Below are 17,555 nucleotides of genomic sequence, written 5' to 3'. Positions count from 1 at the left end.
TATCCACACAGTGCTAGAAAGCTCAAAATTGACAACAAGGAACTGGACCTGTATAGAGAATTGGACCTGCATGATTGTGAAAAAAACCATGCTATCTGATATATAGTGGGCATGCCATTGGGTCAGTATGTTAGCTTTGATCTCTTACTGTTTGTGAGACAATAGGAATAAGCACACTTGATAATTTACTGGCATTAGAATAAAAAAAGTGTGTGGAGCAGAATTCATGGCAGGGATGCTGTGATTTCCAGAACTGGCCAAAGAAGGCAGTGTGCTTGTGATTTCTAAAAAAAATATGGTGTTTTATGGGTAAATTAATAATGCATAATTCACCATGAAGTAAACTTTTGATATTGCTAGTGGAAAGTTAAAATGAATGAACTAACATAGTTTATGTATGTTGACTCTTGTTTAAAGCTATGAAAATAGTTTGGATTTATAAGATAGATTCTTTCATAACTTTTCCCTCCTTGGGAATTCTTAATATCTTGATGGTTGGGCATGATAATGTGTGAATTTGATTATGAAGTTAACAAAACTCTAATTTGAATCAGTACATTAACAGATATCTGTAGTGAAATTTGGACGTCTTAGTTTTGAAAACCTGTTAAATGCTTTGCATTTTTTTATTTCTGGTCAAATTTCATTCCATTCATATTTCTTTAGGGTGAATTCTTTGTAAAATTTTATATAGCTTTGGTAGAAGTTATATTTAAACCTAAGGTGTTATTGTTCAGAAATAAAGATTACAGCTCCTTGTGTTAACTTGGAAATTGAAACAAGACCCTCTAGAACAGTCATGTGCACTGGAAAGTGAATTTGATCAGATTGAAGGAATGTTTAAAAACAAAGTTTCATCATGAAGCATGTGTTTACTACACATTATTTTAATATAGAATGCATATACCGGGAGACTTAACTTCTATCCTGCTCACTTTTAAATTCAGCTATGGCTGAGGTACTCTGAGATTTACTTAAATACAAATAATGGGATATTTACTACTTCCCCTTCGTATGCTCATACATGTCCATGCTTGTACTTTTCTTTCATGAGTAGGTAATCAATTAAAGTAACTTTGGTGAAACTCACTCACATCATCAGCAATGGTCCTTTTAAAACTTAAATATTTCATGGATTATTGCATTTAGTTAACATTTCTTGTTTCTATACTTAACATAGTTTCACATTAATCAAGGTGGGCCTTAATTTTTGTTTTAGTTTAGTCCATTTAATGATTATAGAAAAAGGAACTATGCCAGTTGTACATTAATAATATGTTAATGAGCTACAGGGTTCAGCTAGGTTGGCAATTTAGTTTCTTTCAATGTAAATGAAGTTTTCTCTGAATAAAACATGGCGATCAATCACATCAATGGCCAATTAGGGTTCTACTCTGGTTCTTGCATACAGCATGTCGGTGTGTCATGTGCCTAAGAGTTTGGGTTGGATGACTTGGTGTAATTAATGCAGGGATATGTGGTCACTTCAGAGCCACATCACAACAGCCTAGAAGTGTTGATGTCAGATACAGAATGGTAATTAAACTCTTTGATGCCTGTCAACAAAATTCACAATAATGCGCATAATAGAAGTTCCTCTATAGTTCTTTTTGAGATAGTCTGATGCATTAAGAAATGTCTTGTATTTGAGGTAGCTCTTAGATGGAATACTCCATTGATCACAACTTGCATCATTTATCCAAACTAAAAAACAACTGCTTAACCTCTGCTTATGTTAATGACACTGTGACGAAGGGAGATATGGTGCAACACCATTCTTGTGGTGTGTCTAATTTTCAGAGATGGATATGAGAGCCAGTTAAATCCTGCTTTTGAGCGGTATATGACAATGTACATTATGTGTATGTGGATATTTATGTTATACAGTTTGGGGATTTTTTATGCAAGGGCCATGAACATCTGAAGTAGGTGATATAAAAAGTGAGTTAGAAAGATATATCAGCATGGATGACCACTGAAAAATATTTTGCTGCTCCACAAATTCAAAGTATTTTGTCAAGCAAAACAAGGGCATTTCTAAAAAATCCTGAAACATAATAAGAGGAGCAGGGGCGACATTTGCAAACATTCACTTAAATGCCGGCGACTGCAGTTCAACCTATTTCCGAAAATGCTGCTTCATTTCTTTCAAGAATATTGGGCCAAGCAAATAAGTTGTTGGATGATTTTACTCAGAAAATATTTTTTTACATTGAATAGATTTGATTTCATCCCTTTTTGGCTGAACCTTGTGAGCTCATCAAGTTAGCATACAGTATATGACCTCATGGCATAATATTCTATCTAGAATTTTTTTATAAACTTTCAGAGGCTTTTTTAAAGAAGTTATTGGGCTGAGCTCATAAGTTAGGCACCACTGGTTTGTGGGTAAACATTTAATGTATGTAGTTTCACAGTAAGCAATGTGATCTGAATTTGAGGAAGAGTTTCTGACTTCAGATGCTCTGTGCTCCAGATAAAATTAACTGGTAATTAATTCTGAAGATTAATTGGAGAAAGGTGTTTCAAGGCATAAGTCAAATGGGGTAATGTTAATATAAGCAGAAGAAAATAAGACTATAAAAATCCATAAAACATCCCTAAAATGACCCATGAAATAAGATACCTTTTTGAAATAATTCAAAACTGGGGAATCCTGTTCAAATCAGTGTAGGTATCTGTCAACCAAATACACTACATAATTTACTCAGAAGTTGGCTTGACTGACAATACTACAGCTCACCTATAACTAAGGTCAATGGTATATGGAAGTCATGCTTGAGGGTAGGGGAGCTCTTCTTGCACCATCAATGAAGATCTGGTACCAGAAAAGTAAAACAGGTTGGGTAAATATGCTGGTGCATGCATATTTTAATAAATGGCAAGGTATAAGAATGAGGTAAGGTTTTTCTGATATTTAAAAGGTTATTTGTCTTTGGCTCTTACTTTAGGCAAAATAGTAGTAGTAGTTTTCATTGGAGGCTCTGGTATCTTGCGCCATTAGGGATGAATGGGGAAAGAAGGGTGGAGAGAAACCTGGCATCGGCATTAGCCTACTCTCATCAAAAGGCATCAAGGGGTTTGCAGTTTAACGTCCCATCCGACAAATGTGTACTCACTCATAGTGCTCTCCACAAAGCACCTCAAGTAGGGATTGGGATACCACTGAAAAACATTTGTTGACTCCAGGCCCTCTTGGTGGGAAACCTGTACGTTAGCCACTGTGCCATCCCGATCCACTCTAGGCAATATTCTCAAAGATTGATACCATTTTATGATAAGAAGTGAGGTTTACAGTGAAATGTCAGTTTTCAGATCAGAAAAATAATCATTATAAATATACAGAGACTTTTTGGTGATGGAGAAGTGCAGCATATTTATGTTCCTCTTTTCAGAGAATCTGGTCCTAGAAATTTTTCTTCCAATGAATGATGTAATTATGATAAGTTATAAAATGCTTCCACAAAAATAGATTTAATTAGAATAACGTGGTTCCACCCACATAAATTTCAAATAAGAGTCATCTATGAGTGCAACGCAAAATATACTCAAGTACTACGAGTAGTCTTGCTAATTTTGGAAATTATGATCACTAAAGTTCCAAAATGTTAAATATTAAAAAATATCAATATTTATCAAATGGAGCAGAATCTCTTAAATGCTGGGAAATTTGAAAATGAAAGAATGAACACAAGGGGTCTTACTAATATTGGAATGAAAGAAACTCTAATGAGACCCATAAAATTTTGTATATTGCAGAAAAGCATTATTTCTGATAAATCAAAGATGGGACTTTACTGGCGCTGTGTCGGTGTATAAATGATGTAGAAGAACTCAAGAGAGCAATAGAATACTTGGATGGTATAATAGAATACAAAAATCTTTTATGTGTTTCCAATTTATGTTTGCCCTATTGTGCCATTCAAGTGTTATATAATTATTTATTGCACAGAGAAGACCTTATAGCGTTCACTTATGCTTGATTCACACATGTTTATATATAGTCAAAAGGATTTTTTTAAAAAGTTTATTCAAAGTGAAAACAACTCCAATATTTTGGTGGTCCCAGCCACTTTCATCAGGGTATTGATTGGAAGATTAGGAGATGAGGGAATACTGGGGGAAGGGTTAACCTGAGGGGCATACGTAATAAGTGATTGGTTGTGGAGAAGAAGGTGTCAGCTAATGGAAACAATTTAATTCATGGATGTGGCAGGATTTAAAAATATTGAGGGGCATGGTTCCATGCCATGAAGGCCAATGTACATGATTTGTATAATAAGTATTGGGAAAATGTTTGATAGATTAATTCAGATATTGCTACAATGCCTCAAGAGTTCTTCTAAGTACAACCCTTGAGCGACACACTTTTGCCAGCAGCTTTTCCAAAACTCTAAGGCTTCGTGTTAGATGAATCCTGGAAGGTCCATAGGGGCTTGGGGAATTATCGTGATGCTGTTGCAGATCTTTGCAAGCAGACACTCGACTCTTGCTTTTGCTCTTCCTTTAAGAATTTCAGGACGAGTATAGCGCAAATTTTCACTGATAATGGTGTGCCCTGTAATCTTATCAATGGTGATACAATCCGTGATCATGTACACTCTTAACTGAGGGTCTGAATTCAGCACTTCACGTACATGTCAGGAAAAATGGATACTGATGCTTTTTATATAAACCTTATTCATAGCTGAGTGGAATGTACATTGTATGTACCCCATATGGTATTTTTAGAAATGCAGGAAGAAGTTAGGGGAGATACAAGTATATGAGTAGGTGTTATTGCAGATGGGACTTGGTGACAAGGATGGAGCAGGTTTCACATCTAGCACGATTGTATGCTTGGAGCCAAAAGTATATTTTGTGACTGCTTTAACAGTTTTTATCTTATACTCCTTACCAGGACGAGTCCTTTCTGTACTAGATGTCTTAAACATCAACTAGTTTAAACATTTTCATTTGTTGATGCCCTGCTAGTAGCGTGATGTACAAATAGTTTCAGGTTGCAGTTCAGACTTAATAACTGAGGGCATTTTGTATTTTGATTTTGTTCATTTAATACAATATTTATACTTTTTGATTCCTTAACCATTTATTTTATGGCCAAAAGTAGGCAGCTTCAGTTATATTGACACTCTATTAAAAAATATTGACTTTAAAATTGTTAATATGCATATGAACATTTGTACACTCTTGAAATGGCTTTTTGTTCTTTTTATAGCTATGGATAGGCAAGGACTCCCTGTTGGAGATGGTTCAAATATTAATTTAAAACAAGCAATTAATGGCAGGAGGACAATATATTAATTCTTAGATGTATAGCAAAATTCATCAACATCTTGAAAAATCTTTAATGGACAAATTGTTTGAAATTAAATGACAGGCTTTGGATATAAAGCATTAAATTATGCCACGTGGCAAACTGATGATAGAGCATTATAAAAATGAAATGATGTACGTGTGCAAAAATTTGTATTTAATGCTAAACCTAATTACTTACATCTCTAACAAAGAAGAGGACTTTAACACCATCAATAGCAGTTACAAGTCTATGTACTAGCCAATCCAAATAATTAATTCAAACACTCATATGATACACTACCATTAGCAAACACTTTTTCAAATGCTTTGTACATTGTGGAAAGCTTAGCATTTTATTTGTTGATCATTGCATATCACTCTGTATGTCACTGAAGTTGGACCGATTCTAGTTCAAGTTTTACTAGATCCTGCATGCATAAAACGCATATGAGAGGATTTACAAGTATACAATGGGTTTAAATGGACAAGGAAACTGGTGGAAACGATGGGGAGTCAGGCATGGAGAAAGGAAATGCTACCAGACTTTCACTTTGGGAAATTGAAAGTGCACAAGGTGGTGACAGTATCTTGTGATCATTTCAATAATGGCTTTTAAGAATGTTCTGAAGATATTGGTGTCTCTCTAAAAGATGATATGTTTCACCGATGAAGGAGATAAGTGAGGAGACAAGGGGTTGGAGTTGCAAGTTGACGTACCTATGCATGTTCAATAGTTGAACTAGTATGATTGCTTGCTTAAATTTTTGGTGTACATACCTTGGGTATTAAGTAAAAATGGAATTTACATAGTTTTGGGGGGCGAGGGATTGGTAATGCAGATTGCTTATAGCCTTTCTTGGGGGTCTTGGAAAAAAAGGTTGGCAGATTGTAGCATTTAGCTGAGCCAAGGTTTTTGTGTTGTGTTCACTACTGCCCCTCACCTTAACTTCTTTATGGCTGCTGGAGAAATTGTGATTATGGGGCCACTTGAGTTTTATATTAGCCAACATTTTTGAATGGAGAGGTTATTGCCTGGTTTTGTTGAGTTGAAGAATCAATAGTTTGATGAATTGTGAAGGAGCTGCTACATGAAACTTTCAATAGGATAGTTAGGCTGAGGGCATTTTGGGTTATGAGTGGAAGGTGACCAGGAGTTAAGAGGGCAAGGCATGTGGTGATGCTGTATGGGCTATTGTATTACAGAAGACAGGGCATTGAAGGTTTCAACAGATATTCAGAGCATCAGATATGAATGTTATTTTGTAGAATTTTGGGGTGGCAAATGAGTGCTATTTGTTCCACCCACAAATTTGATTCTCCTGAGTTTGATAGAGGAGAGAGGTTGACGAGAGGTGAAACTAGGGATGACTCTTGGGAGAGGTGGGAGGCAGGCAGCAATATTGTGTGTGGGGCAAAGAGATGGATTAGCTTGGCCCAGTAAGAAGGAAAATGTAACATTCTTGGCAGAATAGAACTTATTTCAATATTGGTGCTAATTTGAAACAATTTACTGTAGCCAAATTTAAGAAATATATAATCAAATATATCTATGGATGGGGCATTCTCTCTTTTGCCCCATCACCCCACACATGGCATACTATGTAGGAAAATCATTTGAATGACAAGTAAAAGATTCTGTTGGTGGAAATTGAACAAATATTATGACTGAGTGAATCAAAGATGGAAAAAATCAATTTGTTGCTCAGGTTTTGGAAAGGTTTAAAAATAGAGGTAGGAATGGTCTTAATAAGAAGTTTTACTATGAGTCCACTTGGTGTTGCTCTCATGCAGCATGAGCCATGAACTGAGCAATGCAACATGAAAACAGATTTTTTGGCCTGGTGTAAGCAAAGACTGGTTCACGGGGAGGTAAGAGGGAAGTAGAAAAGGTAATATAAGAACAACTCATAATCATTGTAATGATTCAATACTAACTGTATTCACCATTTGTTAAAATCAAATTTCCACGCGAGTAAGAAGTGAAATTTGCATGTAGAAGTTCCTCTGGTGGCCACTACAATAAGTGTCAGGATAATGTGATGGAGAATAATGTTGAATGAATTAGGTTTGCTGCCAAGTGTCCAATTTCCAAAATATTTTTAATTTAACCTGAGCACCATGTGTTATTTAATAAAAAATTGTTTTTATAGTGGTACGTTGGATTAAAAAATCAAGTTGAGCTATGTACAAAGGGCCCCTGTGTAGATATGCATTGAGCAAATTAGAGTATTTTATGCAAATATCTCTGCTCTTAAATGCTAGTCACTCATCCCCACTCTCAAGTTACGACCTATAACTCAACTTTCTTTGTAAAGTTCACTGGCAGATGGCATTACTGTCACATTAAGGTGGCAAGGTATGAATACCACCATTGGTGTAGCATGCATATTTTATATTATTGATTATTACCAACACCAAGCCCTGAGCATTAGGAAATCATGTAGGTGATGCTTGTCATTAATAAAAACATCAAAATTAGCTGTGACAACTTTATTGATTAACTAAAAATATAAGTTTAATTAAAAAATACAACATTAATGAATTTTTTCAAAATTTCACATTTCATTACATTGTTACCAATACTAGATAGTGCCATATTTTCTTGGTACTGACTGCAATTTAGAATTTAACATCTTAGGGTTGTGAAACTGTACTTGCAATTAATGCTACCATGAGAAATGGGTTATGGCTATGTCTGGGAAATTTACAGTTGAAGTAAAAGCTTTTCTTTCACTCATTTATGAAAAATAGTTCAAAAAACAAGTATTTTACGACTGTAAAAGCTGAATATTCCACTACCACTTAGAGGTCAGCTCCGTAAACTGTCTCTTATTTCATAAAAAAACCCCTGTGGAATAGAGCTCAATAGACATGCGATAAATCATCAGGCAGTGCACAATCTTAATTAATACTATTTACTGTAAAAATATGGCAATATTACTTACAATATCTCTAGAACAAAGTAATGGTAATCAGATAAAAAAATAAACATAAATAACAATTACTACTCCAGAGGAAAATATGAAGGTAAATAACTAATATAATACTATAAGAAAAATAAGAAACAATATGTGAATTAATTTCCTGCATAAAAGGTGACAGGTCATTTAAATTAATTTATTAATTGTATTCATGTATTTACAAAATTGTTGAATAGATGCCTCTGTGGTAACAAAGAGGAAACAATTCACAAAATTTGAGAAAGTAGTATCTGGAAAGATTACTATTCACAGTATTGGAATATTTAAATAGATCAAAATTTTGTTTGGTCCTGAATTGAGTTAAATCTCTCCCAGTTACAGTGATGCCGAATAGAAATACTTCAAAAGGAACAGGTTGGATTTATGCTTATATATATGAAAATATAAAAAAGGCATCCTATGACAACTTTAGATCAGTAGTAAGGGTTTCTCTATAGCAGTAACAATCATGAACTTTGGGAAATGTGTGCACCACATGAACACCCATTCATTAGAACTCATTTTCTTGTTACTTAAAATCATCTCCTCCCTTTTGTTTTATTCAAGTTCTGCCCTGGATTCAACATCTTACTCTCAAAAAAAGAGATAATAAGTCAGGGAAAAAAATTACAACTGTCTTCCATAGTATTTCCTTGGGCCCGGTTGCAAACCAATTTATTTATTTATACGTTTTCAATGTTTCCCAGAACCGCTGTGAATTAGGGTTGTCATTAACCCCATAGTTTTGTTTAATAACATTGAAAAAATTTTCGATGGGGTTTCGAGGTTTCTTCTGTTAGGGTACCAGATCTACATAGTTTTTAGTTCATCCCACAATCGCATTACTCATCTTATGACAGTTGACCATCAATATGGCAAAGTTGGGTGGATTACCTTTTCCTTTCCCAGGAACTCACATGTTATGATGTTGAACATTTTCTGATGATGAACATGAACTGGATGATGGTAAATGCTGATGTCATTATCCACATTAGGACTCCTATTTCTGACTGCAAACTTCAATGGTTTCTTGTACTGGCTGTAAATTGTTTCATTATAAAGTGGAACCCACATCCATAATTAGAATTGTGGAACAGCCATGCCAAAAACGTACACGGCATTACAAAATAAAGATACGCACGAAGCGGAATGAACGAATAAAAATAACATTAAAAGAATAAAATTCATATCTCACCTATTCCAACCAACGTATGTATTCCTGGAGCCACAGGATTGCTAAATATTGGTGCGGCAACGTTTGTACACTTTCTGGAATGGTATTGGGACAAATGAGACTGTGGGGTTAAAGAACCCATATAAATCAAATTCAATAAAGGTTATAGCTACATCACCCGCCAATTAACGTACGCCTATCAGGATGTAAGTGAAACAGTCATTCTTATGATCAACTTCCAAGCATGGTAGCGCAAAAGGTTGCAGCGTAAATTTATATATTTTTAAACCTTACTTAAATCTCATGTCAGAGAGGAAAATGTAGAATATGGAGGAAACTTTAAAATTAACCGCGTTTTAATTTTGTGATGGGATACTGTCTGTTTATCCCGCAGAAATTGACATGTTACTTAAAAACACACAATTGAATCAAATGGAAATATAGAAACACGAGAATGTGTACACATATATAAAAGTTTATAGTATTTAAGTTATGTTATGAACCACTACCATAGAATTACAATCATATTAAAATAAAAGCATTAATGTCAAATATTCAAATTGCGAAATAAAATTTAAACGGCGGCAAAAACCCGCTGAGACATTGTAAAAAGTAAGTAGAAGTAATTTGAATAAAACGAAAGAAATGCGAAAATTTTCTCATTGCATATCAAAAAATATGATTAAATGAGCCAACATGTATCACAAAAACATTACAATAGAGTTGTATACGTAGGTGTTACAAGCATTTCTAAAAAGCTACAAGAACTAAAATATCACCAACTGAAACCCGACAGCGTAGTATTATATGATCCAAGTCAACATAAGAAATAATTTTAGATCGTCGTTACGCAAGCTACGTAAGCTAAAAGTTATTACAGAATTGATTGATTGGCAATGGATTCGTTAAGTATGAATATTATTACGCAACTTCACGTACCTCCAAACTCCACCCAGAGAGTTATAATTTTTCCCTCCTCTTGATTTACCGTCAAAAAAGCAACATCTTCCACGGTTGAATTCGGTACTTTTCACCAAGAATAATATCACTGAATCCTTGACTTCTTTCGAAGCTACCAAGATGCAATTTGAAACGATCCCTCCCGGAAAACCGCTATACCCTACCGCCCCTCAGATGCCACGGGCTTGTACACAACTACAAGTAGGTTTAGCTGTGGCGGGACTACCGTGGCGACGCCAGGTACACGGTGATGGTGGGAGTAACAACTACTATTTGACAAAATAGTCGCGTAATCCGCACAAGGCAAGTAGTTACATTCAAAGGTAGCTGTTGCTGTTCAAATAGTAAAGTGAATCGCATATAAACAGAATATGGCAAGTAGTAAGAAACCAGCTGGCAAAAGTATTAGCCAGTTGGAACTGCGTAAAATAATGCTGGAGCAGAGGAAAAAGCTTCTTCAAAATACTAAGAAAATTGATTCTCCATTGGCAAAATATCCTTTATAAAAGCTTTAATTACCTACTTTTGTATGTTAAGATCGATATTTGATTATCTACGGTGGTATATGTATATTCCTTAACAATTTGTGCACATATTCCAACGACGGGCAGCTTAGCTGTATTTTATGTGGGTCAATTGTGCGAAGTGAAGCAGTTTGGAATATTCACATAAATAGCAAGCAGCACAAGGAAAATATTTTAAATGCCAAAAAGAGACGTGAAGATCAACTGCGAGCGAAGGACTCTGAACTGGGTCCAGCAAAGTTGAAAGCCTCTACTAGCGATGAACCCCCATTGAAGAAACACAAAGGCACAGTGGAAATGGGAATATGATTAATATGTAGCATTAATTTTTGTGCATTTAAGTGTATTTGGGTTACTTACAACAATTATTAATTTATCCAGGAGCGTCCGCACTTCCACCTAATTTCTTCGATAACGCGAAATCCATTTCGGCGGAAGGGACTTCGGCTGCTCCAAAGGGAATTCTTTTAACTGATTATAATAATTCTGAAGACGAAGAATGCGAAGAAGGTAATCATGGATGCATAAAGCATTATTATTAGTGGACAGAAGAAACTAATACCTGTGATTGTAAGGGACTTAGTATATAGTTAGTCCAGGCTTGTTTGTAGTCCCAAGAGTTTGTGTAATTGGTGATGATATAGCTCGTCTGGTTTTAACACTTAGCAGAAATTCACATATTTATCGTAGCGTATCGTGCAAGTCGGATCCTTTCCCTGGTTACTTTCCAGTGTACTTGAAATTTCTGGAGTGAGGGTATTTCGGCCTGGTATTATACGGCAAGGTATAAACTGATTTTGAATACGAGATCATGCATTCCATAACTTAATTCGTGTAACATCCAAACTGCTCCGCCATGACGTGGAGTATTTATTGTTATACAAGGGTTTGCAAGTTTTTATGGAATGATGATTTCTTTCTTTTGCCCCTTTATATTTTATGGTCGTTATTTCTATCTTGACTATTATTGTGGGTTTAGAGTCATTGTCGATTGCTCTCACTTGTAATTCACATTAGAGCAACCAATAAGGATGCGATATCGTTGCTCGCCATAACTAGATTCTATTGACCAACTTGCATTGGAGATCCATGAAATTAAGACAGTTTAGAATGCATCATGTGATTAATTTGATTATCGTTCAATATTTATCTTATCATTTATTCTTGATGCAATTTATGGAGTGTAAATTAGGTTTGGAAAATTACGGCTGATAATAATATGGTTTGGAGGGAAATAATGAGGGGTTTGCTGTTTGTGCTACAAAATAAAGAATGACAGTGGATAGAGATAAATATTTTTTTTTATTTCGTGCTCTCAACATTTAAAGATCTTACTGAATCCATGGCCATTATCATCTTTCCTGAATGACTACTGAGTACTTTTTAAAACCATTCTTATAAACTGGGAATAGTTTAAGCTGAATCAGATAAGAGGACAGATAGAGTATTTATTTTATAACATATCTGGTTATCTGTGTTCTGCAGGCATTCTGATAAGGTGTAGGCTGTAAACTTTTCAATCGGTTTCCCTGGAGTTGAACCGCCATATTTTTAACAGTACCATTTTTTCAAGGCGGGGACTTGAACCCATGACATTGAGATTAGCGTATGGATGTCACCATCCAAATTGATTGCAATGACTTAATAATTTAAATAAATTTTCCTGAAGGCCAAAAATTAGTTTAGTGATTAGTGTTTGACTACTGGAGAATCCTGGGCTCAAATAGATGATGCCCATACTCACAATACCTTAATGTTCTATAATTAATGGAAATTTCAGGGAAACTGCAAGGAAAGGTAATAATCAATTGGTGGCTTGATTGTTAAATTTCAAATGTCATGCCACTACAAAGTAAGCTTATACTTTCATTCTTATAGTAATGGTGGGTTGTGTGTTTGTGGTTTGACTTTGTAAATTCAACATAAGTAATTTATTTGGCTATCAAGTTTTTTTATAAATAACTTAAGTAACAATATTGTAAGAAGCTGATTACAGTAATACAATTAAAGGTATCTACATCACACACCTTTGATGCTTAGAGTTTCTTAGTATCAAGGATTCATAAAAATTGATATTCCTTCTCTGAGAAATGCAAATGGATGGGATACTAAAATATAGTTTGTGCTATATAGGGAATTTTTTATTTTACAAAGAATCTCTTTGAGCCCATAATTATTAAGTGCATGTGTGGTAGAACAGTGCAATTGAGAAATTTGGACAAAATTTTCTAAAATTTATTTTTAGGCTCATCTGAAGCAAAAAACAACGAGAAGGATGATAGTAAGACTGTATCTAAAGACCGAAATCATGAAACTCTTCCAGAAGGGTTCTTTGATGATCCAGTTTTGGATGCTAAGGTGAGAATTCTGTTACATCATCCTTTTGCTATTGTTTTATCTCTATATTGGAATAATTAAAAAGTGAGTAACAGCTGTGAAAACAATTCTATTGATCTTCTCTTGTGACAATGGCTGAGTGGTTAAGGTATGCATGTTTCATACCAAAGATCGTTGTTTCGATAGCGGGTCAAGGCGAAATTAGTGGTTTAATTAGTCAAATTTATAAATCTTTTAGCCAAAAAATGCTTTTTTAGATGTATTGATTTTTTCCTGGCATTTTATATGTAACAGCAACTGTCCATAGGATAAAAGTTGTTAAATGTTCATTTGCCATTTTAAAACAAAACCTTGTAATAATTTAAAAATAATAATTTAATTGATTTAATTTAACAGAAGTGCAATGAAAAAAAATCTTATCTATGTTAGAGTACATAGAGAAACAATGACATTATGCAAATGCTTATATTTATCTCTCTAATATTTTCTTATTCTTCCCTGAAAAACATTTGTTTTGGAATATGCATTAATTACAACATACCTAATGGCCTACATTTGGCCATTAAGTGAGGCATGATTTGCGATCATATAAAGTATGAATATGTTCAATAGATTCAGGCGAGATGTAGTGGAAGTGTTTCAATATGAGAAAAACAAAGTTGCACTTTTCCATAGATTTATTTGTAATGTACAATGCATTTCAGTTCATCAAACTTTCTTCAGGTACAAGACAAGATTCAACTTGTGATACATCTTATTTATACCTGTTTGAGGAAGGGGGAAGAAAAGAGTGAGGAGTAAGGTAGGTGGGGGTGAAGAGGGAAAATATGTAAAACCCAAAGAAACAGGGAAACTAAAGGAATGGAGTGGTAAAAAAGGAGGGGAGAGATAAGCGCTTGTGGTAATTATTTGAGAGGAAGGTGGCAGGAAGCTGGAATCCTGGTGGTAGGAAGGAGGGAAGAATATAGAAGGGTTAAGCAGGAAGGGGACATGGAAGGGATGGAGGCAGGTTGAGGGATGAAGTAAAAGTAATTCTAAGAAAGACCTTATTAGGGAAGGGTTGTTTGATGCATTCTGAGAGTGGGTTGTAAGAGGGGTTCTAGTTTGTCTTGTTAAAAGACAAACTAGAACCCCTCTTACAATCAGGCATTTAGAAAGTGAAGTATTACAGGTATTCATGTGATAAGTGTTACATAGGCCAGACCAGAAGAAGTTTCAAAACTAGAATAAAAGAACATGAAAGATGCTGGAGGACTTTTGATGAAACATCACTCCTAGCTAAGCATCTACTATAATCATCCGACTCATGTGAATTTAATCCGGAGATTCTTCACTATGAAAATAAGGGGAAGATATATAATTGCTATTGTAATTGCATATTACAATATGATATCACTAAATATGCATAATTATGCATTATGACACCTGCTTCCCTATTCCTGTGTCAAAAAATTTGTCCTCCAGTAAGTTAGGCCTCTTAGAAGCTACTTTTGTGAATTTTATATTTTTGAAATTCTTAGAAAGTCATATCTAATTCAAGTAGAGGAAATAGTGATAGTCTTTTGATGCAAAAATAATGCCAGTTAGTATTCAATATTTGAATTTTTCATGTGTGCTTCAGTTTACGTTAATAAGTATATTTCAGAATTTATTTATTATTTATTCATAAAATACAGTGAATACTTACTCTTTAATGAACGTTATTTGCTATAGGTAAGGAATGTGGAATATAAGGATCCTATTGAAGAAGAGTGGGAAAGGTTCCAGCGTGCTATCAAAGAGGAGGCAACTGTTTCAGCGCAGATTATAATGGAAGATCAAGAGGAAGCCATAGCTGAGAGACAAATCCATGAAATTGAGGAACAGATGCGTAATTGGTCAAGGTAAGCTGGTAATTAATAAGCTAAGTGGTAATTATTGTACCTTTTCTTACCATGCCAAATCTTGACTACATGATATATATTAACCTGATATTTTCTGAGTTATATGTGGTTTTTCTCATGTAGCAAAAATGACAATATTTGCATTGAAACTTCTCATTCAGTCCAGTCCTATAATAATAATTATGCATTGAAGATTTCAATTTCTTTTTAGTGTATCTCTAAATGCTTGGTTTCTTTGGCTCCATTTGCACAGTCCCAGCTGTTGGAGTAGATTTATTTATCATTATAACTATGTCAACTTTGGTGACGGTACTATGAGGTAGATTGAGGTAGTTTGTGTTCTTCCACTTTCAAAATACATTAGAATGCTTTTTTGTCAACTTTATGCTTTCCAATTCCACAGTTGCAATTTACACTTGCTGGGGCTGTTCTAACTGAAATAGTTAAATTCCTTTGGAAATATTCGATCTATGGAGAGTATGTATTCTGAAGAATAACACATGAAAAGGGCCGAGAAGAAAAATGTTTTCATGCTCTTTTCAATTGAATGTAGACAAAAAACGACCATGGATATTTCCTTATATGGTAGGAGGTGGAGTGCACCTTGTGCACTGCAAAGGTATCAGGAATAAGTAAATGTCTTGCTCAATACTTTTCATTTGAGTTCATCTGTTTTCATTGTTCTGCCAGACTTCACAGCTAATAAGAACTATTACCTTTAAGTTTTACATCATTTGCATGAATCAGTTAAAATAAAATGTCCTCAATTTCAGAGTAACAACTTGTGCTATTTTCATCATGGTAAAGCATTGGTCCACAATCCACTTCTGATAGGTGAAAACTCAGGAAAAACTGACATAATTCTGGTGTGGCAGCTTTTCCTGTGTACTTAAATTTTCTAATTAATGATTTCGAAGATAAGTCTTGGGGATGCATTTAACAATTACTAGGCAATCAAGTTAGCCTTCTATTTTGCAAGAATGATTTTTATGGACAAAGGGACAACTTTACTTTGTAATACCATCTTGGACTTAATGGACACATCTGCAATACTCTTGTTAGAAGAAAGAGTGGATAATGAAGTATTTAATAGTCCACTATGTGAAATGTGATGGGGAAAGAGATAGGAAAGGATGGAACTGCAGATAATATGAACTATTTTTGATCGATACTCTACTTTCTGTTAGCTGAGGTGAGTGGATGATTGTCCTCAGTGGATTGGAGATCCACCAGGGATGGGAAAATTGAGTGTTACAAACAGTTAGCGGTGCCTGTGTGCTAAATTTTGCAGTTGCTTTTATGAGAAAGTTCCAGGGACTGACGTCTTAGGTGGGATATCGTCTTTAAATGGTAGCATTTTGAACAGCTTCTATTCCATTTCTATGGAATTGTTACAAATATTCCTTTTTATTATGTATTTCTGAAATGTATTAATTTAATTGCATTCCTTATGTTGCATAGTGTTATATCTAGCTGGGTTTTAGTACCCTGTTTTTGGATATGCATTGATAGCGGTTGTAATCGTGTAGACTAATGATTTATTAATAATATTGACTTTGAAATAATGTTTTGGGCCTTCTATTCTTCATTCATTGTTAATTCCTTCCAGGGTAATTGACTTAGAAAAGAAACGAGAAGAGGTGAACGCATGTGGAGTTAAGATTAAGACTGAAGATGATGATTCATCATCCAGTGCTAATGAAGATGAATTTGAAGAATACTTAGACTGGAGAGCAAAGAAGTCTTAATTTGGCACAAACATTGTAATTATACAGTTTGTTCTATGTTTTAGCCTTGAAAAAGGTGTTTGTAATTATATAAATGTATAATGTATCAGTTTCATTGATATATCTTGGCATCATATTCAAAGAAGACTCTTAATATGTATTTATTTTTCTAATAAATGGAAAAGAGTTTATATTACATTTTAATTGGAGAATTAGAGATGAAAATCCATACTCTCAGGACCAGGCCTGGACATTGCCCTTTTTATTTCTTAAGACAAAGGGATGATTTCTTTGCCAGAAAAAGTTTTTAATTTTTCTCCAGAGAGTGTTCTAATTTTTTAAAAGAATTTGTTTTGTTCGGGTGAGATAATCTCCAATTTGCATATAGTATACATTCTTATAAATGCCATTGTATGATGAAACAATATCTATTGGTAATGATTTCCCTGGACAATAAACCATATTAAGATAGGATGATCTCCCGTACTTATTTATAAGACCTGTTAATTTATTTTAAGATTATATGAGTTTGTTTTAGAGGTGAAAATAATGATGAATAATTTACAACTGACTTAAAATATCTATATTTGTTTCAAATAGTGATATGCGCCATATTACTAGTATAATATAACTAAAATTCGCCTGGTACATGTATGTACAATACCACATATATTGAGAATTCACATGAAAAT

The 17,555-nt window shown here is 34.4% G+C and overlaps 1 protein-coding gene across 1 annotated transcript; it reads left to right on the top strand.

The window, feature by feature from the left end:
• Positions 1–10,702: 10,702 nt before the first annotated feature.
• On the top strand, positions 10,703–17,330 carry LOC139690631 (zinc finger protein 830). Its single transcript, XM_071588116.1, has 6 exons — positions 10,703–10,885; positions 10,985–11,202; positions 11,298–11,426; positions 13,162–13,274; positions 14,967–15,136; positions 16,746–17,330. The coding sequence occupies exons 1-6, from the start codon at positions 10,764–10,766 to the stop codon at positions 16,882–16,884; spliced, it is 891 nt and encodes a 296-aa protein (XP_071444217.1). The 5' UTR covers positions 10,703–10,763; the 3' UTR covers positions 16,885–17,330.
• Positions 17,331–17,555: the final 225 nt, after the last annotated feature.

This window comes from Hetaerina americana, unplaced genomic scaffold (genome assembly GCF_022747635.1).
Source record: "Hetaerina americana unplaced genomic scaffold, ioHetAmer1.1.p SCAF_3, whole genome shotgun sequence".
NCBI lineage: Eukaryota > Metazoa > Arthropoda > Insecta > Odonata > Calopterygidae > Hetaerina > Hetaerina americana.
This window is presented reverse-complemented; position numbering and strand designations above follow the sequence as displayed.

What these genes read in the sequence shown, in the direction of transcription:
- LOC139690631 (XM_071588116.1), top strand. Translation starts at nt 10,764, where the DNA reads ATGGCAAGTAGTAAGAAACCAGCTGGCAAAAGTATTAGCCAGTTGGAA. An exon ending in AGACGAAGAATGCGAAGAAG is followed by an intron (nt 11,427 to 13,161) that starts GTAATCATGGAT and finishes ATTTATTTTTAG; the next exon opens with GCTCATCTGAAGCAAAAAAC. An exon ending in ATCCAGTTTTGGATGCTAAG is followed by an intron (nt 13,275 to 14,966) that starts GTGAGAATTCTG and finishes TATTTGCTATAG; the next exon opens with GTAAGGAATGTGGAATATAA.